This window comes from Notolabrus celidotus, chromosome 3 (assembly GCF_009762535.1).
Source record: "Notolabrus celidotus isolate fNotCel1 chromosome 3, fNotCel1.pri, whole genome shotgun sequence".
In the NCBI taxonomy this organism is placed as follows: domain Eukaryota; kingdom Metazoa; phylum Chordata; class Actinopteri; order Labriformes; family Labridae; genus Notolabrus; species Notolabrus celidotus.
In genome coordinates, this window is record NC_048274.1 from 5,890,523 (window position 1) to 5,914,260 (window position 23,738).

The 23,738-nt window shown below is 40.7% G+C and overlaps 2 protein-coding genes and 1 long non-coding RNA gene across 4 annotated transcripts; 2 read left to right on the forward strand and 1 right to left on the reverse strand.

Moving 5' to 3' along the window:
- Positions 1-388: 388 nt before the first annotated feature.
- LOC117810074 (cytochrome P450 27C1) lies at positions 389-8,550 on the forward strand. Its single transcript, XM_034679656.1, has 9 exons — positions 389-826; positions 1,808-1,998; positions 2,219-2,418; positions 2,559-2,768; positions 3,491-3,654; positions 5,364-5,530; positions 5,736-5,814; positions 6,023-6,226; positions 7,361-8,550. Exons 1-9 carry the CDS (start codon positions 536-538, stop codon positions 7,478-7,480), a joined length of 1,626 nt encoding a protein of 541 aa, XP_034535547.1. The 5' UTR covers positions 389-535; the 3' UTR covers positions 7,481-8,550.
- Positions 5,608-11,231, reverse strand: LOC117810075. The gene is made up of 2 exons (XR_004630693.1): positions 11,082-11,231; positions 5,608-6,174 (listed from the first exon to the last, which is right to left on the reverse strand). It is a non-coding gene; the product is annotated as an uncharacterized LOC117810075 (long non-coding RNA).
- On the forward strand, positions 11,212-21,939 carry rbm26 (RNA binding motif protein 26). Of its 2 annotated transcripts, none has more exons than XM_034679655.1 (23): positions 11,212-11,433; positions 11,516-11,638; positions 12,611-12,729; positions 12,839-12,957; positions 13,077-13,168; positions 13,251-13,510; positions 14,065-14,343; positions 14,450-14,692; positions 15,285-15,425; positions 15,515-15,655; positions 15,895-16,000; positions 16,126-16,282; positions 17,338-17,520; positions 17,746-17,844; positions 17,946-18,017; positions 18,095-18,193; positions 18,297-18,371; positions 18,496-18,663; positions 18,911-19,015; positions 19,119-19,322; positions 20,558-20,644; positions 20,787-20,900; positions 21,283-21,939. In XM_034679655.1, the coding sequence occupies exons 2-23, from the start codon at positions 11,580-11,582 to the stop codon at positions 21,370-21,372; spliced, it is 3,012 nt and encodes a 1,003-aa protein (XP_034535546.1). In that variant the 5' UTR covers positions 11,212-11,433; positions 11,516-11,579; the 3' UTR covers positions 21,373-21,939. The 2 variants fall into 2 exon arrangements, with proteins under 2 accessions (XP_034535546.1, XP_034535545.1); XM_034679654.1 differs by having other exon boundaries at positions 11,213-11,433; positions 17,743-17,844.
- The last annotated feature ends 1,799 nt before the right edge of the window (positions 21,940-23,738 follow it).

Below are 23,738 nucleotides of genomic sequence, written 5' to 3' on the forward strand. Positions count from 1 at the left end.
TTATATACACTCTGTCAGGATTTCATGTTTAACTTGAACAAATCAATGAGCATGTGTGAGTGTGAGCAGCTGCTGATTTGGGAGCTTACATGAGCAGCTCTGTGGGAGGATCCATTTTGTCTTTTGAGTAAGATAAACATGAACTTTTGCTCCATGTGATCACACTAACCTACACTCAGTGTGTAAGCATGTACTGCTCGACTAGTGTGATATAACTGTGTTTTGGCACGTAATACTCCAGTGAAACAATAGACAGCAGGATTTTTTTTTTAGGGAGAAGAAACGCCCACATCCGAATACAGAGCCATCCCTCCCTTTCTGGGAAGCCAACATCCAATCCTATTTCACCTCTGAGGCTGTGCAAGGAACCCTTTAAAAGGAACCCACAACACAAACTCATCCAACAGTTTCTTGGTGCACGGGGGAGACTGAGTGTGCACGTGCCGGGAGTATGCATCTGCAGATTTAAACTTTTTTTTAAAACTGAAATTTAATCATTTATCGTTCTTGTTCAGCGAAGCAACAGTATCACAAAATGGCACTCCTTAATAACTTCACCACAGCGTGCTTGAAGAATTTTCAAAGCGACCGGCTTCATTCCCAACTCTTCTTCTTCATGCGCGCATTACACAAATCTGCAGCCAGCGAGACTTATGGGATGTCCACAGCCAGAGAAGGAGCCATGCCCGAGAGGTTGATCACACCGACAGATGCCGGTGACAAAACCACAATCAAGAGTTTGAAGGACATGCCAGGACCCAGCACTATGTCCAATCTGGTCGAGTTCTTCTGGAAAGACGGGTTCAGTAGAATCCATGAGATTCAGGTAACGGTGTCAACTTTTGTGTACATTTAAAAAAAAAAAAAATCAATCCATTCTGTTTCCTAACACTGGCAAAGAGCCAACTCATCCTCAGTGTCAGCCAACTTTGGCACGTGTGCGTAAAATGGCACAAACATTGCGTAAAAGCGCAACAGGTAACTGGGCGCTTATCAGCATTGAGGTACATGCTTTTTCTAAAAGTTGCAAAAGAGTTACAGGAAAAACTGAAATCTGAATCATAGGATGCAGCAGATGATCTTGCACTGAGATGTTTTGGACTAAAGAATCTGGAGTTATAACAGACTGAAACAAAGGGGCTTCTCTTCTGTTGTTTGTTTGAGATTAAAATGAGTCAGAGCGAATGATCAATGAGCTGATCTTGCATTGAAACTTGACTGAAATGACGATGCTTTAGATAATGCACCTCCTTTTTCTATTAAATGACATCCCTTTTCATGTCATTATGATGTTCAATTTAGTTTTAATAGAAGCATGTTTGGACAAAGTGCTTTTTAAAAAAAAAAAAATTATTATAATTGCCTGCAGTTTCTGAAAATGTGTTTTTAAAAATCTCAGTGTTGCCACAGAAAAGTGAAAAATGTGTAATAATTTTACACTTTCATGAAAGGAGTTCTAATCGTGGCTGACTGTAGTGGAGTTAAATTAGATTTTCTTCATTCAAACATTTACATTAACTTAGTTTTTTTAAAGCACTTGACTGATGATTGAATTAAAATCATAGCGGACACTAGAGGACAGAGGTCATCCTCCACAGATCTTTATCATGTAAGAGTGCAGCTGTGTGAGTGATGACATGGCTGGTGCACAATGTTCTGATATTAAAATATAATGCATTGAAATTAGTTCTCGTGAAGTACAATGCGATTCAATGATTCAACTTTGATTCATTCTGATGTCTCCGATGAATAAAATACTTCACATGTAAATTTTGAAATGAGAGCTTAGCTTCCTGCTCTTTCACAGATGGAGCACTCCAAGAAGTTCGGCAAAATCTTCAAATCACGTTTTGGGCCCCAGCTGGTGGTCTCGGTGGCAGACCGGGATCTGGTGGCTGAGGTGCTGAGGGCCGAAGGCGTGGCCCCCCAGAGGGCTAACATGGAGTCCTGGAAGGAGTACAGAGACATGAGAGGCCGTGCCACAGGCCTCATCTCAGCGTGAGTCACCTTTGACCTTTTGAGTCTGGAGGACAAGATCCTTAATACATGATGAGAGGTTCATCTGTTTGGTTTCTGTGTGCACGAAAGTCAGGGTGTCATTTTCATCCTTCTTATCTGTCTGCTGTTCTTATCTTATCTAGCTTTCATAAAATGAATGATGCTCATATCAGAGGATCATTCTTTGAGTTCACATGTGTTCCTTGTTCTGTCTCTCCAGTGAGGGTGAAGACTGGCTGAAGATGCGCAGCGTGCTCAGACAGCTCATCATGCGTCCCCGTGATGTCGCAGTCTTCTCCGATGACGTGAACCAGGTGGTCGATGACCTGATCAAGAGAGTCAGCATCCTGCGCACCCAGGAGGTGGACGGAGCGACGGTCCTCAACGTGAACGACCTCTTCTTCAAATACGCCATGGAAGGTCAGAGAGGATGTTGATGTTTCTGTGTGATTCACTGTGAGATTAATCTTAAGTCCCTGCTTGATAAAATGTTCAAACATCTGTGTTAGGTTCAATTCTTGACCCTCTGCCTCGCTTTCCCCTTGTCTTTCTCTTTCCAGGTGTGGCGGCCATTTTATATGAATGCCGACTGGGCTGTTTGGAAGAGCAGATTCCTAAAGACACTCAGGACTACATCGGTGCCCTCCACCTCATGTTCAGCTCCTTCAAGACGACCATGTACGCCGGAGCGATCCCCAAATGGCTGCGTCCAATCATCCCCAAACCGTGGGAGGAGTTCTGTCAATCCTGGGACGGCCTCTTCAAATTCAGTAGGTGTTTTGTGTTTCTGGACAAAAGCTGAAGTATGTGCCTGCAGAAAGTGAAGTACTTCAGTATCTAAAGATGTTCCGGAGGATTTGGTGGACTCACAGGAGGCAGATTAAAAAAGGAAATTAAATCAGAGGCTGTGGAGACACTGTTATGAAACTTATGACCCTTAAATTGAGAGGAGGTAACCTCACAGCCTCTATCAAAGATCTGTTATATGTTTCACAGACTGAAACTACATTCCTCTGCTAAGTTAGATGATCTCTCCTCCTTTGTCCCTGTTTGCTGTGTGAACAGAGGAATTCTTTATAAAATGAGTTTGTGCTTTTTGAAGATCCTTTTTGTCCCGTCCAGAAGAAACCGTTCCGACAGAGAGCTCCTTGTCTTCTTTTATCTGCAGAAAAGATGGATTTTAAAAGCAGATTCAGCCTGTAAACGTGTTAGATAATGCTTCTCTGTGCTACTTTTAGAAACACAAACATTAAAGCTCAGGTCCGGGTGAGCACACTTTAAGATAAAAAGCCTGGCATCAATAGAAAGGAATGCAGATTTGCATATAAATCTCAGCTGCTGTGCGAGGGGATTGTGGGAGTATGAGGTCCCCCTGTTACATAACTTGTTCTTTCCTCTCTTTCTTTCTTTGCCCTCACCTCCCTGTCCCTCCTCTCCTTCCCCCTACCCCCATCTCCATTCATCCCACCTTCTCTCCGTCTAATAACCCCAGGCCTCATTCACGTTGATAAGCGTCTCTCGGATATTAAGGCCCAGCTGGAGCGAGGAGAGGAAGTGAAGGGTGGATTGCTCACACACATGCTTGTTACCAGGGAGATGACCGTCGAGGAGATATACGCCAATGTAACGGAGATGCTGTTGGCGGGCGTAGACACGGTATGTGTGTGTGTCTGTGTTTGTACATGTGCAGGGAGGACTTGGAGGACTGTAGAGGTGCAGTAATGTGGAGGGGTTGGGAGTTGCACATGTGTGTTACTGTCTGTGTGTGTTTTGAGTCAGTGTTGAGTTTCAGGGGTTGGGTTTCACATTGGTGCCAGCGTCGGGTCAGAGCAGCGAGACAGTTTCCCAGCGACTAACGTGTTCTCACTCAGATTTAGTTTCTTGTCGTTTGTCTCAGTCTTTAGATCACACAGGGGGGGTTCTGTCCTCTCCACCAGACATCTGTGTTGTGTTTCATATCAAAGCTTCTTAATACAGCACCTGAAATAATCAGGAATGTAGGTTTAATATCATGAGATTGCATTATTTGTGGGTTTGCAGATTTAAGAACAAAGGTGTATTGAAGGAAGCAGAGACATGACACACAGAATTTGGACCTTGGATGTTACTTTAACATCCATCTCCAATGAGAGTCCTGGTGTAAATTCAGGATGTTTACATTAACGCTCTCCATAAAGCCGCCTTCCCACACTTGTGCATTTGTGTGCACACTGTCTGCACATGTGCAGAGCTGCTGCCTAATTTGTTTAGGGTCCTGTCAGATTAATCAGAGTTATGTCTGCAGAGTGTTTTGTTCTGAGCTTCGGGGGCCGGGGGATAAAAGGGTGTGTGTTTTTGTTAAACTTGTTGCAACGGCCACGTCCCTGCAGGGGGTGGACCGAGCCGAGCCGAGCCATTACCTGACCCTGTGGTGCGTTTGCCTTTACTTGGCACACACAAGAGCTGTCAGGACATGTTAGCCGCAGCCAGAGTTATAGCAAAGACTGGGCAAAGGTGAGACGAGAAGGGGGGAGAAGGGAGGAGGAAGAGGGACGCCGTGATGAAATGGTGAAGATTTGGGAATTGGTGACATAAGTGGGGGGAGGAGGGGGGGAGCTGGTGGAGGGGGAAACAGTAGATGCAGGGTACAGACAGGGGGGGGGGGGGGGTGAGAGCTGGTTGAGCTTTTGTCATATGATTCCTCTCTGGCGTTGTCTGAGGTGTTGCCAGCATCTGTTCCAGCCGGGGATAATTAGGTACGTGATGGGTAGATAAGCAGAAGAGGGGGGTGATGGAGGGGGAGAGGAAGGCGGGAGATGGGACAGTTAAAAAATGGCGGGGCAAGAAAAAAAGTGTCTCTGAGATCATGACCACGCTCTGACCTCTGGAGTCGACTCAGTGTGATGAAGGCAGACTCTTTCTTGTGTGCATTTCCTGATATATAGTGTTATGAAAGCGAGGCGGCTGGAGGGAAAGCAGACATGACAGAGAGAGTGGATAGAAATGATGAGGGTGTCAGATTGTGTGTGCCAGTTATTTGAAATCCTGTGTATCCTTATCATACACTACATGCTTAAAATATGTCCAGTATGCCGTACTTAATGCATGTAAGACATGTAGATGTGAAGGAGAATGGATGACAGGAATGAGAGGTGCAGGTTGAGGAATAAGGGGCTGAAGGAGACAAAGTGCAGCTGGTGGAGTGGACCTCCAGTGTCTGACTCAACACATAGTTCCTAACACTTGCGCAACTTCATAAAAAGCCTAAAATCTGCTTGCATTGCAGTCCAACCTGTTTCAAAACATCAACTAAAAAAGGTCTGAAAATATCAAACACACAAAAAACCAACACATCAAAGTGAAGCGTTCCCTCTCTTCTCTCCTAGACATCCTTCACCCTGTCTTGGGCGACCTACCTGTTGGCCCGACACCCTCAAATACAAGAGCAGATCTTCACAGAGGTGACAAACACTCTTGGACATGGAGCAGTGGCCACAGCGGATGATGTCTCTCGTCTTCCTCTCATCAGAGGGTTGGTCAAAGAGACTCTCAGGTGTGGATTGTTTTTTTTTTCTCCTCTCACTTTGTTCTTTTTATTCTCATTTACAAAGTAAAAAAGAGAGAGCCTGCCATTGTTGTAGTATCTTTAATTCCTCATTATCTTGTCCTTCATTAGTCCAGTAGCAGCAGACTTAAACCTCTTGGAGAGATTAATGTTTCAGATGAATAACAGTCTTTGTGCCTCTCCCTGGGAGCAGGCTTTTTCCAGTTCTCCCAGGAAACGGACGGATCACCCAGGATGACTTGGTGGTTGGCGGATACTTCATCCCCAAAGGGGTAAGAGTGATGAAGACGTGATGTAAGGTTGGAGTGTGCATGTGCAGAAGAAAGAGGGGGACCATGTGAGGCAGCCAAAAACATTACATTAGATTAGATGATACATAATCCTGCATGACTCACACCCCTCTCTCTTCCTGTCTCAGCTGCATGCACAGTCACACAGCTGCTTCTGTTACACAACTCACACTTCTCTGTTTTGTGTTAGACTCAGCTGGCCCTGTGTCACTTCCACACTTCTATGGAGGAGGAGAACTTCCCTGAATCCTCAGACTTCAGGCCAGATCGCTGGATAAGGAAAGACTCCACTGATCGCGTCGACAACTTTGGCTCCATTCCCTTCGGCTACGGCATCAGAAGCTGCATCGGCCGGAGGATAGCAGAGTTAGAGATGCATCTGGCTCTCACAAGGGTATGATATTTATTCATCCATGCCTCTGTGACAGAATTATTCAATGTTTTAATTTTGTATCATGCACATAAGTATGGATAAGATGGACATCCAATAAACTATAAATGAGAATTATATCCAATATACTGCTCTTATATTTTCAAATTGGGATAAAAGACCTGACATAAATGTCTTTTGAACAACTTCCCTGTGCTAGGATGCTGCTCTGTGTGTGACTTAGAGATGGGATCATCTCAGTGTGTGCAGAAATGTTCATTATTATGCACTGTTCCTTTAAATACGTAAATATTAAAAAGTAAATGAAATACAAATAAATAAATTAAATAACAATAAACTAATATTCAATTCAATTAAAATAAAAAAATTAAATAAAAATAAAGAAATGGAATTAAATCAAATCAATCAATCAAATCAAATCAAATCCAAATAAAATATTTAGCAAAACATCACAGCCGAGCCAAAAGTGGTTGACTCTGCTAAACGCAGACAATGTAAAACATTTAACTTAACTCATCTTTGAAGCAGTTCTGATTACTTTTGCAAAATAAAAATTATGAAGTAAGTGAAAATATGCATGATGGTAATTAGGGAGTTATCCCGCTTGAAAATGTTTATCATTATCAGTCTCAAAACCACCACATCTGTAAGCTCTAATAAAAGATAAATAAAAACAAAGACTATATTCTGAAATGTACTATATATGATCTATATAACTAAATATGTCTCCTTTACAGGCTGCTAAAACAAAGTAAAGCTTCATAATTTTTATTTCTATTCCTGGAGACACTTAGAACTTGTATTATTTTATAGTAAATTTACTTTTTTTTTTTTAAGTTATATTTTTGGCAGAGAGACAGGAAATCTGCCTCTGTATGTGGCTACAGTTCAAATGATTGTAAATTGAATTTTTTTAAGATATTCTTAACGTGTACAGTCAAAAACTAGGATCCTCTTTCTATGTCTACCAAATATCTGACAATCCCTGGAGGTTTCTGAGTCTACCAACCTCAGTGAGCAGAGGCAGCACATCAGATCCTAGCTGTGCTTCTATAGGTCTTAGTCTAATAGCAGTTTTAAGTGAAGCATATTTATCACTTTGAAATTGAACTCTTTCTGTTTTTGCGTCCTGTGCAGCTCATCCAAAAGTTCCAGATCGGCGTGTCTCCTCTCACGGATGACGTCAAGGCCAAAACTCACGGCCTGCTCTGCCCTGCTGCTCCCATCAACTTGCAGTTCATCGACAGGAAGAACTGAACACTCCTCTCCTCCAGGTCTACTGAAGTCACTGATTTTAAAGTGCTGATTCCGTGTTAGAGGTTTTTAAATACACTGCTTTTAGGACACTTTGTGATGGAGTAAAACTTCAGCCTTGGCTCTGTTTCTCAAACAGGAAGTTTCTCTCCTCCTCTTGTTTGTTAGAGAGACGGACACAAAACAGTCCAGATGTAAAGACAAAATCTATTCTTGTATGTTTTTATTTGTACTTCATGAAACGACAGCAGTTAAAACTCTTACACTTTTCATTCACTCTGTTTAAATTGGTGCAACTTTAATCTTCATACACCAGCTGTAACCTTTTCACTGTTTTTGCATGTATGTGGGCTGAGACTGTGTGCACATACATAATCACAACTTCTCCTCCCTTAGTTTGGGAAACATGTTCACTGAGCTACAAACGTCGAGAGGGAACAATGAATGTACTGAAATGTGCTGTTTTAAGAAGTACAGTTTGTATATAATGAGCTTTATGTTTGATTGTGTTGCAAACCAAAATCTTGTAGCTGGTAGCTTTTCTTCTGCAGCACATTGTTTTTATTCACACTGAGGAAGACACTAATCACTGAAGTAGCATTATATTTTTTAATCTGCTTACAGAAAAGTTAACAGGTTTTAGAATTTTAGAATTTTTAGAGTCACAGATAAGAGGAAAATATTGTATAAACTCCAGAGTACAAAACTTAATTCCCCCCCCCCAAAAAACCCAAAATGAAGAGACTATTCAGATTAATTTAATTTTGAATGATCTATTTTTTCAACACCTTATATTACAATAAGTGAGATCAGTAAAGTATTTTGGTTGAGTGCTGTTACTGTGAATGCAGTTATTTTACCAGTTACATGAAAAGAGGGATGATGAATGTTGGAAAATACTTTTGAAATGGGAGGAGAAAAGTTGTTGATTGTGCCATTCAGAAGGATCTCATTCGTTTGTAGGAAATGGAAACGTTTTATGTCTTTTGTATTTATCTGCTCTTATTTCTTTCTGTATCTTTTCTACTCTAGTTCCAGTGAAACTGGGTAAAAATAAAATGATTTAATAATAACTTCAAAAATGTGTGAGTTCCTCTTTGTCAAGATATTTAAGCCCACATGACTTTAAATCTTCAGCTTCATAGATTCTGAGATTGTGAAAATGCAAGAAAGAAACGGGACACTGGTGGAAGGAGCTGCAGCTGGGTTCTTAACATGGCATCATAGTTTTTCTTTATAGTTCAATATAAATCAAGAGACTCAAAATAATGTGCACCAAAGCATCGCTCATTGATGCCTGCTCTTTTATTTATTCAAAGAAAAAAAAACTTTTGAGTGCTTTACTGCAAAGCCACTAAGATCATATGTAACAGGCAAACATCTGTCTTGAGTTGAATGTGTTCAAAGCAGCGTGTCCATGTTTGTTCATATATGGTCAAAGGCATACAGTAGCTCACAGCAGGGGTTCTTTCCATCCCACGGCCCACTGGAAATGGTAAATGGACTTGTACTTCTATAGCGCTTTTCTAGTCTTTCTGACCAATCAAAGCCTGACTGTCCCTCCAGGGGGTTAAACTTTGCTCACTCCTGCTGGCATACGCTGAAAGGACAATCCAGAAGTGGACCCAAAAAAATAGTAACAAGGTTAATTTTGCTGGGTCGATGGAAAATCAGCCTGCCTTTGTGCACATGTCGCTGTGTTTCCTGTGTTGCCAGAGTTACTCTGCTAATCTGGTGAAATCACCTCAGGGGTCTTTCAGCAACAAAGAAAGGTGTAAAACAGATCAATGATTTTGCATTTTCTTGGTTTTAAGCAAAATGTACCATTAGTTTGTTTGGATTTCAATATTTCTATTATAATGGATAAAATATGCAATTTAAAAATGTATGTTCATTACAGAAGACATCTGTTATCCCTTGTTCATACCTCATGACCTCTCAGGGGTTCCCACTTAGGAACCACTGGCTTAAAAGACACACTACTGCTATCTGTCTCACCATTATCATCTCTCTCTCTCTCTTCATCTCCCTCTATCTCTCTCTCCAACACAGTCTCAATAGATGTGTGTCTAACATGGGTCTGGTCCTGCTGGAGGTTTCTGCCTGTTTAAGGATGTTTGTCCTTGCAACTGTAAGTTGCAAAATGCTGCAAAGAGCTCTGCTCATGGTGGAATAAGTCTGTTGCAACAAGGCTCAAATAGTTTATTTTAACATCATTCCTACTTCTGACTAGATAAAATCAGAGTCTGTGATTTTGGGGTTGCAGGTCCAGGCAGAATTCAAAAAAGGGACCCATGCTAGCCCTGGCCTAACTATCGAAGCCCGTTTCCACCAGTTTAAAAAAAATATATATATATTTTTTTTTTATATATTTTTTTTTTTAGGAAAAGTAAAAAAAAAAAAATAATAATAAAAATTGGAAAAAAATATTGAATTTATTTTTAGGAAAAGTAAAAAAAAAAAGAAAAAAAAAGAGGCAAAGCTTTGCAGACCTTAATGGATATCATCATTGAAGACTACTTTAGACATGGATTCACAAATCTTGAAATTTGTGTTGTATTGGAGGAATCTCACAATATCAAAGTCAGCATGCGGACCCTGGAGTCAAAGCTACAGAAGAACCAATTGTGGAGGAGACAAAATAAGACAGATGAAGCTCAAGTGGCAGCCTTTATAGAACATCAGTTGCAAACGTTTGGCAAGCAACACAGCTACAGTTGGATGCACCAAATATGTTGGATGGCCAGAATAATTACAGACAGAGAAACTGTGTGTCAATTGATGCGAATGATGGATGGGAGCGGGGATAGAACTGTGTGCGCACAACAGTTTGAGATGGCGTGTGTACGTCAGTCGTGGGCCCAACTATGTATGGCATATAGATGGCTATGACAAATTAAAGCCCTATGGAATATGCATCAATGGTTGCATTCATGGTTTCTCAAGAAAAATGATATGGCTAAGATAAGATAAGATAGTAAGATAGTCCTTTTTTTCCTATAAGCATACAAAACCAACAATAACCCTCATATCAATGCAGGTTATTTTATTGATGCTGTAACTGAAAACAATGGATGCGTTCAAAAAGGTTATTTCAAGAGTTGTGAATCCATGTCTAAAGTAGTCTTCAATGATGATATCCATTAAGGTCTGCAAAGCTTTGTCTCAGCCCCTTCAAACTGTAGCTGCTGGCGCAACACACATGGAAGCCCATTTAGACCTATCTCATAATTACGACTTGGTATATCATAATTATGACTTAGTATCTCAATATTATGACTTTTTTTTCACTTTTCCTAAAAAAACCCTTTTTTTTTTTCTTTTTTACTTTTTGTTTTGTTTTTAAACTGGCTTCCATACCTTCCCCACATAGGACAAAAAAATATCATTAGGACAATTTTGAACTTATGCCACAGATTTGATAGACTACTGAAACTAGATCTTCACAGCCTAAAATGCTTTAGGCCAACAGTGCCCAAAATGATCCTGTGTATCCAATATTCTGGCCAACATCCTGATTTTAAAACTCAACAGAATAATATAAAAAAAAAATAAACAACGCAAAATAAACAATGTGAACTATAATAGAAAGTCATTTACTTACTGCTATTACTTCATGTTTATCTTTGCATCGTTGTGTGGGCATGCAAACATAATGAACGCACTTTCTAAATTAGTCATCAACAGATCGTTGCAAATCTCGCGATACTTTGAAACGGAGACACCCGGAAGTAAATAGTCGCTCTGGCATGTTTGCTAGTCAGAGGGTTCAAGTAGCAAGTGTAGCGTGGGTGCAAGCGCAGCTGTACGGATAGCATTAAAATACACCCTCCAGAGCAAACTGCTTGACTGCTGAGATAAAAATACACTTGTCCCGTCTGAATTTCTACATTATAACAGAACGAGAGTCGAGGGACACTGATACACGACGGGGGTCTGGAGAGACGTGTGCTAGCGTAAGTTAGCTAAACTCGCTAATGTACCCCCTGCTAGCTCCCCCAAGCTAATGCCTGCTACTCACTGTTCACTGTTTAACAGGTGAAGCCGCTCCATCTAACTTTCACCCTGCCTGTGGTGGAAGGAAAGCTCTGCTGGATCTACAATGATTATTGATAACCTCGATGCCTTGAAAACATGGCTGTCTGACACCCTCGAGCCCATGTAAGTGATGTTATCCTCGCTGTTAGCAGTTAGCCTCTAGCTCTCTGACTTTACACAATCTAAAAGTACTTTAAACTCACCTAACGTACAGCCTGTGCAAAAGTACCTGTTATTACTCTTAATGTAATGTTTCTATGCTAGTTATCAACAGTTTCAATCCATATTGACTCATCAATCACGTGTGTGTTGCTTGTTTTTCCCTGTTCAAAGTCAGCCTGCTATCATCTTAAAAATATATCAAGGATTAAAGGACTTATGTCTCAGCAGGATGCAGAAAAACTCGTCCATGCATTTATCTTTAGCAGACTAGACTGCTGTACTACTGTGTCTTTACAGGACTCCTTAAAAAGTCCATCAGACGACTGCAGCTCATACAGAATGCTGCTGCTCGAGTCCTAACAAGGACCAACAAAGTAGATCACATCACTCCAATACTTAGATCTCTACACTGGCTTCCTGTGTGTCAGAGAATAGACTTTAAAATCCTGCTGATGGTTTATAAAGCACTGAATGGTGTAGGCCCTAAATGCATTTCTGATCTGCTGCTACTGTATGAACCATCTGGACCTCTGAGGTCATCAGGTACTGGTCTGCTTTCAGTCCCAAGAGTCAGAACGAAACATGGTGAAGCAGCGTTTAGTCATTATGCACCACATATCTCAAACACACTCCCTGAAAGCTGCAGGTCTGATTCTACTCACACCTATTTTAAATCAAAGACTAAGACTGTTTTATTTGCCACTGCCTTCCTATTAGCCTATTTTAACTCACTTTAAATGCACATTTTAAATTTAATATTAATGTGTTTCTAATTATCCTTTTCTATGTTTCATTATATTTGTCATTTTAATTGTGCTCTTGTATGCCTGTCTGAATGTTTCCAAGGCTTTTAATGTTTTAATGTAAAGCACATTGAGTTGCCCTCTTGTATGAAATGCACTATACAAATAAAGTTGCCTTGCCTTGTTCCAGCTGTGATGCAGACCCTTCTGCCCTCGCTAAGTATGTTGTTGCTTTGGTGAAGAAGGACAAAAGCGAAAAGGAACTTAAAGCCTTGTGCTTAGACCAGTTGGATGTATTTCTCCAGAAAGGTAGTCAAAGTAGTCTCCTTTGTCATCAAAGTCTTCACTCATTATTCATGTGATTGGACATGTGTTATTGTCAGAGTATTATCTTTTAATCACACTGTGATGTTTTCAGAGACCCAGCAATTTGTGGATAAGCTGTTTGAAGCTATTGGCAACAAAAGCTACCTCCCCCAGCCGGAGCAACCGACTCCTCTGATTAAGGTTGAGAAAGAGGAACCTAAAAAAGATGAGGTAAGGTTCTGGTAATGTCAGCAGCAGGGCAGCTGTGATAACAGCACTGTAGTTCACAGGACGGCAGAACTGTGCAGTGAACATGGGGGTCTCTAATGTGCTCAGTGTTTCTTTTTCAGACTCCTCGGGAAGACGAAAGGGAAAAGAAGTTTTCACGTCGTGTGAACCACAGCCCTCCGCAGCAAAGCTCTCGCTACAGTAGAGACAGCAGGTGTGCTTAACATCACCTTCATTCATCTTCCCCTATAACATGTCATTTCTTGATGCTGAGTAAAACTTTATTTCTTTTGTAGGAGAGGAGATGATCGAAAGAGAGACGACCGCTCCAGGAAGAGGGATTATGATCGCATCCCACCGAGGAGGGACTCGTACAGAGATCGCTACAACCGCAGGAGAGGCCGGAGCCGCAGTTACAGTCGCAGCCGCAGTCGGAGTTGGAGCAAAGACCGCGTCCGAGACCGGGACAGAGAGAGGGATAGAGACAGAGACAGGGATCGAGAACGCAGCAGGAGCCGGTCACACAGCAGAACTCGGTCCAGAAGCAGGAGTAGAGGTACGGACCTAATTGGTGGATCTGAGTCTAAACAAGATCACCTGCAGGAGATGGATAGAAAGATCATACAAGGAAATGTGTTGCCACAATCAGAACAGAGCAGACATGCATAGAAAGCAGAAGTTGAGTGACAAAAAGACTGCAAAACCTGGTTTGTGAACATCTTTCTATCTTGCTCTTGTGCTTCATTTGAATTTTGACCCTGGTTTTGCAACCTTTCAAAGCGTGTTTAGTTGTGAACACAGCTGGCCCTCCTGAGCACTGATGATGTCATGGTTTTTACAGATGTTTGTATGTTTTAAGATAGTTTTATCGTCTTTTTTTAGCATGCATTGAAATGTTCTGTAATTCCAGTATCAGTAGATAATGATGTATTTTGGTGCATATTCATACTTAAACAAGCAGCTGGTCTAAAGTAGTCAAATCATAAACATGGTATCAAACATGAGCTCAGGATAAAATGCATTAAAATTAGTTTTAAAGAAGTCTTATTTCTTGTAGATGTGTTCACATGATGCCAGTTTTGTGTAATGGCCGCTCTTTTCTCTTTGCAGAGCGAGATTCTGGGAAACTGAAGTTTGATCATGAACGATTAGAGAGGCCAGAGGGCGCCGATGGTTACGCCCCAGCAGCACTGGTCCCCACTGCGACCACAGCACACTTCCCCGTGCCAACACTGAGCAGCACCATCACAGTCATCGCTCCCACGCATCACCACAGCAATAACACCACTGAGAGCTGGTCAGACTTCCGCCCTGATCACCCCGTGGACCGAGGCCCTTTCGGTCGTGGACCGCCCCCTCAACAGAGGAAGCGATGCCGTGACTATGACGGTAAGGAATGCCTTTCATCCTTTTAGTAATAAAATCATGCAGCTTCTTTTTAATGTTGTATTTCTGCATGTGTTTTTATTTCTCACCTGGTGTCCTGTTTTTACAGAAAAGGGCTTCTGCATGAGAGGGGACATGTGTCCTTTTGACCATGGGAGCGACCCAGTCGTAGTTGAGGACGTCAACCTGCCCAGTATGCTGCCCTTCCAACCACCACCAATGCCAGGAGTGGATGGACCCCCACCCCCAGGCCTCCCACCACCACCTCCTCTCATGAACCCCCCACCTGTGAATCTGCGGCCTCCGGTGCCTCCGCCAGGCGCCCTCCCACCCAGCCTTCCTCCTGTTGCAGGTAGGAAGAGGAGATTCAATTTAGTGCATGCACTTCACAAGAAATGTTGCAGAGTGCACAAACATGAGGTCAGGGATATGAAATTATCCAGCGAAACAACCCTCACAAGATCCACCGAGAAAATGTTATGGGAGCTCAGTCGTCCTAGCGGTTAAAGCTTGCTCCCCATGTGCTGAGTCAGTAGTCCTCGTCTCAGCAGTCGCTGGTTCGACTCCCAGTCTCGACCATCTGCTGCATGCCCCCCCCCCCCCCCCTTTTCAGTATATGTGTGCATAGAAACTCATGAGTATTCCTTACATGCATTTATTGAATTATTCAGTTGAGAGAAATGTTGATGGTCATGATATCTTCAAATTGCTTGTCTCTCCACCACAATGCAAAGGTATTCATCTGACTGCAACATAAAGCAATAATAATAATAATAATAATGCATACGCTTCTTTTTAACACATGTTCCCTAGATTAAATAATTGAAAAGATATGCATGATATTTTCTAACAGTCTGAAGAACAGTGTGAGAATAACCAGTTAGAAGAGTAATTTGTCTTTCTTGAGCTTCCTTTGTAATCTTCTGTCTCTGTGACTTCCACAGGTCCTCCTCCTTCTCTACCTCCGTTGCAGCCGTCAGGCATGGACGCTCCTCCCAACTCCATCACCAGCTCTGTTCCCACCATCGTCACCTCTGGGATGCGGCCCTCACTGCCCCAGGTCCCGGTGCCCCTCTTCACCACCAGTAAGGACCGTTTGTCTTTGTGAAGATCAAATTCTGTATTTGTAAATCACTCCTCCTTCATCATTGTTCTCTCTTTCTCCTCTGATCAGACAATTATGAGCCAGACGTGTACAACCCTGAGGCTCCCAGCATCACAAATACCTCCAGGCCCATGTACCGCCACCGGGTGAACGCCCAGAGGCCCAACCTGATCGGCCTGACGATGGGGGATGTCGACCATCCACCGAGAGGTACTGCTCTCATGAATTCAACCATTTAATCTTTATCCTGTCATGAAACGTGTGTTCTTTTCCACCTGTAAATATATTAATCTGTAGTTTTGTCAATAAGTTAACCTCTGGCTGCTTCACAAATATGACGTTTTCAGTTTTTATTTTATGGTAACACATTTTCCTTTTCTCTGTCTGAGTATCTTTGTGTCCTGTGCTGTACTCTAAATATTTACCTACCTGTATTTTTTCCTCACCAGAAAAAATTCCCAACAACAGCATGAGAATCGTTATGGAGTCAGATCCGAGGAAAAGACCGCATTTGCCCCATGATGGAGGCCTCTCTAAGAAACCCTGGTTTGACAAGTGAGACACTTTTTTTTCCTTTAATGCTATAAACTCCTTTTTTCATCGGTTCAGCACTCGTGTCAAAGTTTAGTTTTTTTAACTCCCTCGCTGAGTTGTTTTATGATTTCTCTTTTTTCACTCAGACCCAACTTTAACAAACCAAACCACCAGGGCTTCCACAAAAGACCCCCGTTCTCCACCAACACCAAGCTGCTGGTGCGGCAAATTCCAGCTGAGCTTAACAACATCAGCAAACTCAACGAACATTTCAGCAAGTTTGGAACCATCGTCAACCTGCAGGTCAGTCCTCATGTGATGCAACACATGTGGAAGAAACAGCTAGAAGTTAATAAGAATAATACCACAAGAAATGTAAATTCAAGATTTGTTTTTATTAGCGAAATGCAAACTTTACAATACAGGTCCAATATTCAAAGATGTTTTTATGTGTTTTAAACAGAGTTATAAAACAAGTAAGTAATAAAAAAATATATATATATAAACTTAAATTTGAATATAAATATATAAAATAAACAACCGTAATAAAGATGATACTAATTAATAAAACATAAAAAACAATATAAATGAAAAGGAGAGAAAATATATACATATGTGTACACACATCTAACGGTACAGATTGTGTTGATGTTCTTTGACTTAAGGTATTAATAAAGGTATATTAATTATAAATACTGCATGTAATACATAAAGAAAGACATAAAATGAATAAATACATAAATAGTATATTAAAATAAATTTATAAATACAAAATAAATTGAAAGTAATAATTAATTAATGGTAATAAATGTATTTTCAAAGCAATAAATTAACAAAACATGTGTTTATAATCATTTATAATCATAAAAAAATACTTAAAAATAAAATTAAATAAATTCACAAAAATTAATAAAATAAGTAACGATAGAAAGTCAAATTATAAATCAGTTAAAGTTAAAAAGATCAGATGAATAAAAGAAATGAATAGATAAATAAATTGAAATTAATACTAGGTTTACTTTTAGTACATTTAAAACTTTTAGATATTTTTCTTTGTGTGTGAATTATGTGGACTGTGGCAAAAGAAAGGATTCAAAGCGCTAATTTAGGTCACTGTGGGATCAATAAAGTTTATTCTATATAACCGTAATCATGTGAAGACAGCACAGATATCAGGATGTAAAAACCACTGTCATGCATCATCCAGGATGTTAAAGGACAATTCAGTGTATGTCTACAAAGTTACTACAACAGGTAGAGATGGCGAGGTTTAGATCTTATTATATCCTGCAGGATTTACTGTATCTAACTGTTTATGTAATTTTCTCACAGCTCAGTTTGTGTCCTTGTTTCTCCAGGTGGCCTACAACAACGACCCAGAGGGGGCCCTGATCCAGTTTGCGTCTCCAGATGAGGCGAAGCGCGCTATGCAAAGCACAGAGGCCGTTCTCAACAACCGCTTCATCAGGGTGCACTGGTTCCGTGATGACGGGAGTGACGGCCAGTCCCACTCGCAGCAGAATCCGCTTCAGCCAGCTATGGTATTTAAAATAGATATTAAATTAATGTTTGTCCAGCTTGAAATGATTGAAACTTTGAGGTCAGAAAACCCTAAAGTTCACTCTGTAACAGACTAAATACAGAAAATCTACAGTTAGTAAGAGAGACCCTGAAGTTCAGCAAGTTGATAATTGTTCTTTGACAGTATCTGTATTAAATGCACAAACCCAGACTTTAAATGATCCTCCCCTGCCCTCATTCAGCAGCCCTCAGCCACATCTCTGAAGCAGTCCGTCAAAGACCGCCTTGGGCCCCTGCTCTCTGCCAACTCTGAGCCCTCCCAGGATTCCAGTGTAGCCTCTCAGGTGTGTGTGGGTTCTTTTCTTTCTTCTCTTTCTGGCATATACCTGCAAGAATCTGTGGAAGGTTTGTATAAACATGATGCATTCTTTCCTGAATGGTGCAGAATCCCTCGAAGGTGTCGGTGAAGGATCGTTTGGGTCTGCCATCGGCCAAACCAGCAGCTCCTGTTGAAAAAGTAAGCGTCTATTTTACTCCCCAGCGTTATTTTCCAATGAATGAAAAGTGTGTGTAACAACACTGATTCTCTCTCAGGTGTTTTCTACTTCCATGGGCCTCACAAAGACGGTGTACAATCCTGCTGCTCTGAAGGCAGTGCAGAAAACGTCAGAGGAGAACCTGAAGAAGAAACAGGTGAGGGGAGCGATGACATGATATGACCTTAATGGGCTAAGAAATGACATATCAGACACTTGATTAAGCAGCACTTAACCATGTCCCATCATGCATTTCACAGGAAGCTCTGAGACTCCAGCAGGATGTGAGGAAGAAGAAGCAGGAGATATTGGAGAAGCACATTGAAACCCAGAAGGTAAGATCATCTCTTTACAAAACTTAAGACACAGTGTACGATCTAACTCCATCCTCTGACCTCCTGGCTTTCCGTGTATTTATTTTATTGTGATTCTGATTCTCTGCTTCTGTCCCCTTTTTAGCTCCTGATATCCAAACTGGAGAAGAACAAAGCAATGAAGGCCGACGATAAAGCTAAGATCATGGAAACTTTGGGCATGTTAACCAAAAGCATCACCAAACTGCAGGAAGAGATAAAGGGAATCTCGAGCAGCAGCAACCTGCTCCGCACGGCCAAGAGCAAGACTCAGGTGATGCTTCCTCATCCTTTGTAGATTCAGTTTTTGTCGGGACTCCCTTCATTAGGTTTATGGAGTTAGGTCTGTATTAAACCAGCTTTTGTTCTGCAGCTTTATTCCTTTAAGATCACAGTATTTAGAAGTACTAACACACAGAGACTTGATTCCTCTTTTTTTTTCCTGCTTACCAGATAGTCTTTGACTTGTTTCTTCCAACCTCCAGTCTGTCTTTCCTAATGCGAGTTAATAATTTATCCAGGCTCAGAAGGAACTGCTTGATGCAGAGCTCGACCTCTTCAAGAAGACTCAGGCCGGAGAGGACACCGCGATGTTGAAGCTCAAATATACGCAGCTGCAGATAGAGGTATGGACTTAAACCGTGTCCCTCATGCTTGAAATCCAGAATTGAAATACCTCAATTTGTCCAAAGATATCATCCAGATAATTGTCCCTTGTTTTGATCCAAGGCGGCCAAAAGGGGTCTCCTGTCCCCCGGACGAGGTCGGGGGGTCCACACTCGAGGTCGTGGTGCTCTGAGAGCGCGGGGACGAGGCTCCAGAGGAAGGGGTAGAGGCGCGTCACTGCATGCGGTCGTGGACCATCGACCTCGGGCCCTGGTGATTTGTGGTTTCACAGAAACAGACCATGTTGACTTGCTGCCACACTTTGCTGTAAGTCTGCTTTAAACGACTCTGCATCACAGTTAAAGGGGAAAAAGTCCAAATTGATGCATAGGGGGGGTGAGAAGTTATTTTTAAGGGCACTGCTTGCAGCGGTATTAGGAGGACAGTGTGTCTCACTGCTTGTCAGTCAGTCAGGGTGAGTTTTTGTTTTTCTGTAGTGGTTAAACAGAAGCAAAAAGAAAAACAGACATAAAAAACATAAGAATAAACACAGCTTCATAAACAAAAAAAATACTAGTTATATTCATGACATCATTCCTATTATTCCACTAAAGTACAGAAGATATAACACTTATTATGATTTCAGTCAATACTACACAGAATTAAACTTACATGGGGCTGAATTTTTAATTCCTTTATTATATTATAGGAATATGATGTTATTATATAATATTATGCTCAACATATACCACATGTGGTGAAATATATCTATTTTTAATGTATCAAAAAAGAAAAATGGAATAAAAAAAAAATATATATATATATTAAAAAAATGTAGCAGTGCCCCCCGGTGGTTACACTGTGTAATGCAACTGACCACCAGTACTACAGCAGGCAGTTACTCTAAATACAATCTAAATGGTGAATGGACATGTGGTAAGTTTTGTTTTAATGGCTGTAGTTTAATTAGCCCTCTATAATTTGCTGACTTTCCCTTCATTATCATTCCTTTTATATGACAACTTCTTATTTTTTAAACAACAAAAATCGGTTCAAAATCTTTCAGACGAGGATGTTATGAAGACCAAAAACACAATGCAGCTTTTTTAATGATGCTCAGGTTTATTTTGAAAAGTTTGCATTGAAACACTCACTTTGTCGACTTTTTACCATTTCCTCTTATTTCAACTTAAAAATAAGAATAAAGTTATAAAACTGAAATATTAAAGCAACATGTGGAAATAGAAGCAGCGATCTGTCTTCAAGTCAAGTCAAACTTTATTTACATTGCACATATAAAAAACAACCGCAGTTAGCCATGGTGCTCTACAAGCTTTAAAACACAATCAATAAAAACAAATAGTAATTAAAAAGGAATAGATATTAAAAACACAATAGATAACACAAGAAACAGCCACAATAAATAAGAGAAAACAGACGTCTTCAGTGATTGTTCATGAGGTTCCTGCAGTAACATCTTCCTGACGGGATCAGTTTTTAAATCATTGCATGTGATGTTATTTTATAAATTGACAAAGTGTTTTGTGTTTACAACTTTGAAGCAATTTGGAGAGATTGAAGATTGTCAGATTGGTGAAAGCGGCTCGTCTGCGGTCATCACTTACAGGTCGAGAGCTGAAGCCGAACAGGTGAGTCAAAGTCAGCCATGCAACACGTTTATACTTAAATGTCTTTATTTGGACATTACACTCTAAAAATCTGCTTTGCATTTTGATAAAGCCCAATATTTTTCTCATGCTTCTTCTGCTCTTTGTGTTTGTCCCCCTGCAGGCGGCTCTTCATGGAGTGAGGTTCAACAACCAGACTTTAAACCTGGCCTGGCACAAAGCTGTGACGGCTCTCAATGCTGCGGACGCTGATGATGCAGAACAAGATGATGACGAGGTTTCTTTAACAAAAACTCACTTTGTGTTTTTGATTCTTGCTCTAACAGAGAAGCACGATTAATATGAGTTAATATTTGAGTACCTACTTGCTGCTGTTACACTCAGACAACACAAGAGGGCGCCATTACACACAACAGTGACTGTAGTCTTTATGTGGCCTCTGCACGTCCTCTTGTTCTTTCATTAATGTGGTCTGTCTGCAGAGTAACCGTCCCAGGTTGAGGATTTAGTCCCTCTTAGGACCGTTTGGGTGCAAAGTTGAATGCTGATGATGCTCAAAACACAATCTTTCCACTTTAATGTGTTGTTAATTTCCTGTATTCACCTTCTAATGATCCAGAGAGAACTCAGTACTCAGTGTTTGTTTTTGTGTTCATCAGTACCCTGAAGAGTCGCTGAGTGATGATGCGTTGCTGCAGGACGACGACGAAGAAGACGATGACAACGAATCTCGCTTCTGGCGCAGATGAAGATCATCCAGACGCTCCTCCCTGACGTGGAAGATATTCAACAATCCAGCAGATTTATAAGATTTCAAAGCCGGTTTATGAGACGAACACAGCTCATTTCACTTTTTTTTTTGTGTAACTGGCAGAAGAACCTTGTGGATTAATTTTAACAGTTTAACAACGGTGAATTTTTTTAATGCTCTTAACGTAGAAAAATGTTTTTTTTTCTGTTGTTTTGGTTTATAAAACATGAATTGTTTGACAGCTAATATCTTACACACACATTTGTTGACATGTCAGTTTGAGAAACAGAACCTGTGTTGTAATTGAACTGAACGATAGGCTGTAGCTTTTGCAGAATAGTATTAGGTTGACTGGTTTAAACGCTCATGTAAATATTTTATGTCTGGGTTAAAACGATTTGTATGAAAGCTTGGCTTCTCAGTTCTTGGCTTTACTTTGGATTGTAAAAAAAGAATAAAGAGTTGAAATGGTCTTAAAAAGAATCCTGCCAAAAAAAGAAAAAAAAAGCAGAAAAGAAAAACAAAAAAGAAAACATGTGGCAGAGACAAAAAAAAACATCTTAAAGAGCTGAAAAGACTATTTCAAAAACACAAAAAAACTTCCTCCTCCCCTAAAGAGCAAATTTCCTACCAACTTCCTACCTCTCTTTCTTTTCCATGGATGGGTAAGGTAATCTGTACCGCTCTGTTTTTATACACCAAGGTAAGGCTGTGAAATTACCTGATACATCCAGGTGTTTCCAAACACTTCCTATTTTCATATCAAATATTTTCCCCTCGATCACAAAGTCAACTTACCTGACAACATTTCCGTTTGTGTTTTGCAGGCGCTGTCCATCCTCCTCCATCCATGTGACTTCAACACTTCACCGGACCTGCTACTGAAACACTTTGTACTTTTAAGAAATGTTAAATATCATGTTGAAACAAACTATTTTTATGATCATTGTATTATTGTGTGTAATAAATGTCTTCTAAAATTTCTTGACGCATCTGTTTGTGAATGAAATCCATCAAAACCTCAGTGAGACCTTCATGACCTGGATTTGTTCCTCAGAGAACTTCACTCACATTAAATGGTTTGATATGCCACATGTGAGAAACGCATTCATACTGGCCCCTGTGAAAGATAGAATATAGAAGAAACATTAATGAAGATAAACAGATACAAGTTTATGAAAAGTGTGCAAACATTAGCAAGCAACCCTGTGAGTGTAAAATCCTCAGGTGGAGGTGGTTCATAACTCTGGTGGGATAGCTCAGGGCTTTACTCATTCTATCCATAGATGGTTGATCAGCTAGGGGAGGAAAGTAGAGGACTTCAGAGGTTACAGGACACTATAATAATAATAATAATAGTCAGTCTTCTTTATTGTCAAAAACTGCAGTATGCACCAGACATACAGAGGATTTGATATTACGTGTCTCTCTCAGACCCTTGCAATGACAACAACAGATTAACAGCAAATAGCTAGAAAATAAGCTAAAATTAAAAAGAGTAAGCTAATAAAAATAATAAAATACAGTTTAAAACAGTGCAAAATAATAATGATGCATTTCATTTAAAGGCGCCTTTCTTAGCACTCAAGGGCAGAGTTTACAAAAGAACAATATAAAAAAATTAGGCTGATAAAATGAGTGTGTGTTTGTTCATGTATGTGTGTTTCGTGTACTGTGTGTATGATGTGTGGTATGAGCTCAGTCAGAGGTTACAGGGTCATCCTGGGTTCAGTGGCTGGAGGTCTTTTTGAAGCTGAATAATGAGTTGAATGAAATCCTCAGGTGAAGAAGACACTTGGATTTCTACTCCCAGTTTAGCCCAGCCCATCTCCAGGTAGTGACAGCACTTGGTGATAAAGTGGACATGAAAAATTAAAAGCGTATTAATTTGTGGAAATAACGTGTCATCATACATGTTTCCAGTGAGAGAGAAGCAGCAGGAGCCAGGTGATGTTCTTTGTTCTCTTGTTTGCCTCCCTCCAAAACATAAACCATGAGAGACGCTGACCCTTTGCATGGACACACAGTGGACTTCTTATGCCTGAGTACACCACACCCCCACGGTGCAGCAGTGACCCTTTGATTAGGTTTTGTTAAAGTTTGAGTTTAATTTTTTGATTTCATTGAGTTTTTTAGGACTAATGGTCACTACAATATTGGTATTGGGAGGTTTAGATTGTAAGCTTATTGTCTGACCCACACTCCGGAGCAGAAGGTTTTTCTAATAATATAAGTACCTTAGACGGCATTAGTCTGGCATCCAGCACCTCGGCTAGGAATCTAGGAGTCCTATTTGATTAAGATTTATCCTTCAACTCCCAAATTCAGCAAATCTCAAGGTCAGCCTATTTTCACTTGCGCAAT

Coding starts and splice junctions, on each gene's coding strand:
- rbm26 (XM_034679654.1), top strand. CDS start 11,580: ATGATTATTGATAACCTCGATGCCTTGAAAACATGGCTGTCTGACACC. Junction 13,169..13,250: donor CGCTACAGTAGAGACAGCAG/GTGTGCTTAACA, acceptor TTTCTTTTGTAG/GAGAGGAGATGATCGAAAGA. Junction 18,018..18,094: donor CAGCAGCTCCTGTTGAAAAA/GTAAGCGTCTAT, acceptor ATTCTCTCTCAG/GTGTTTTCTACTTCCATGGG.
- LOC117810074 (XM_034679656.1), top strand. CDS start 536: ATGGCACTCCTTAATAACTTCACCACAGCGTGCTTGAAGAATTTTCAA. Junction 2,769..3,490: donor GGACGGCCTCTTCAAATTCA/GTAGGTGTTTTG, acceptor TAATAACCCCAG/GCCTCATTCACGTTGATAAG. Junction 5,815..6,022: donor GATACTTCATCCCCAAAGGG/GTAAGAGTGATG, acceptor GTTTTGTGTTAG/ACTCAGCTGGCCCTGTGTCA.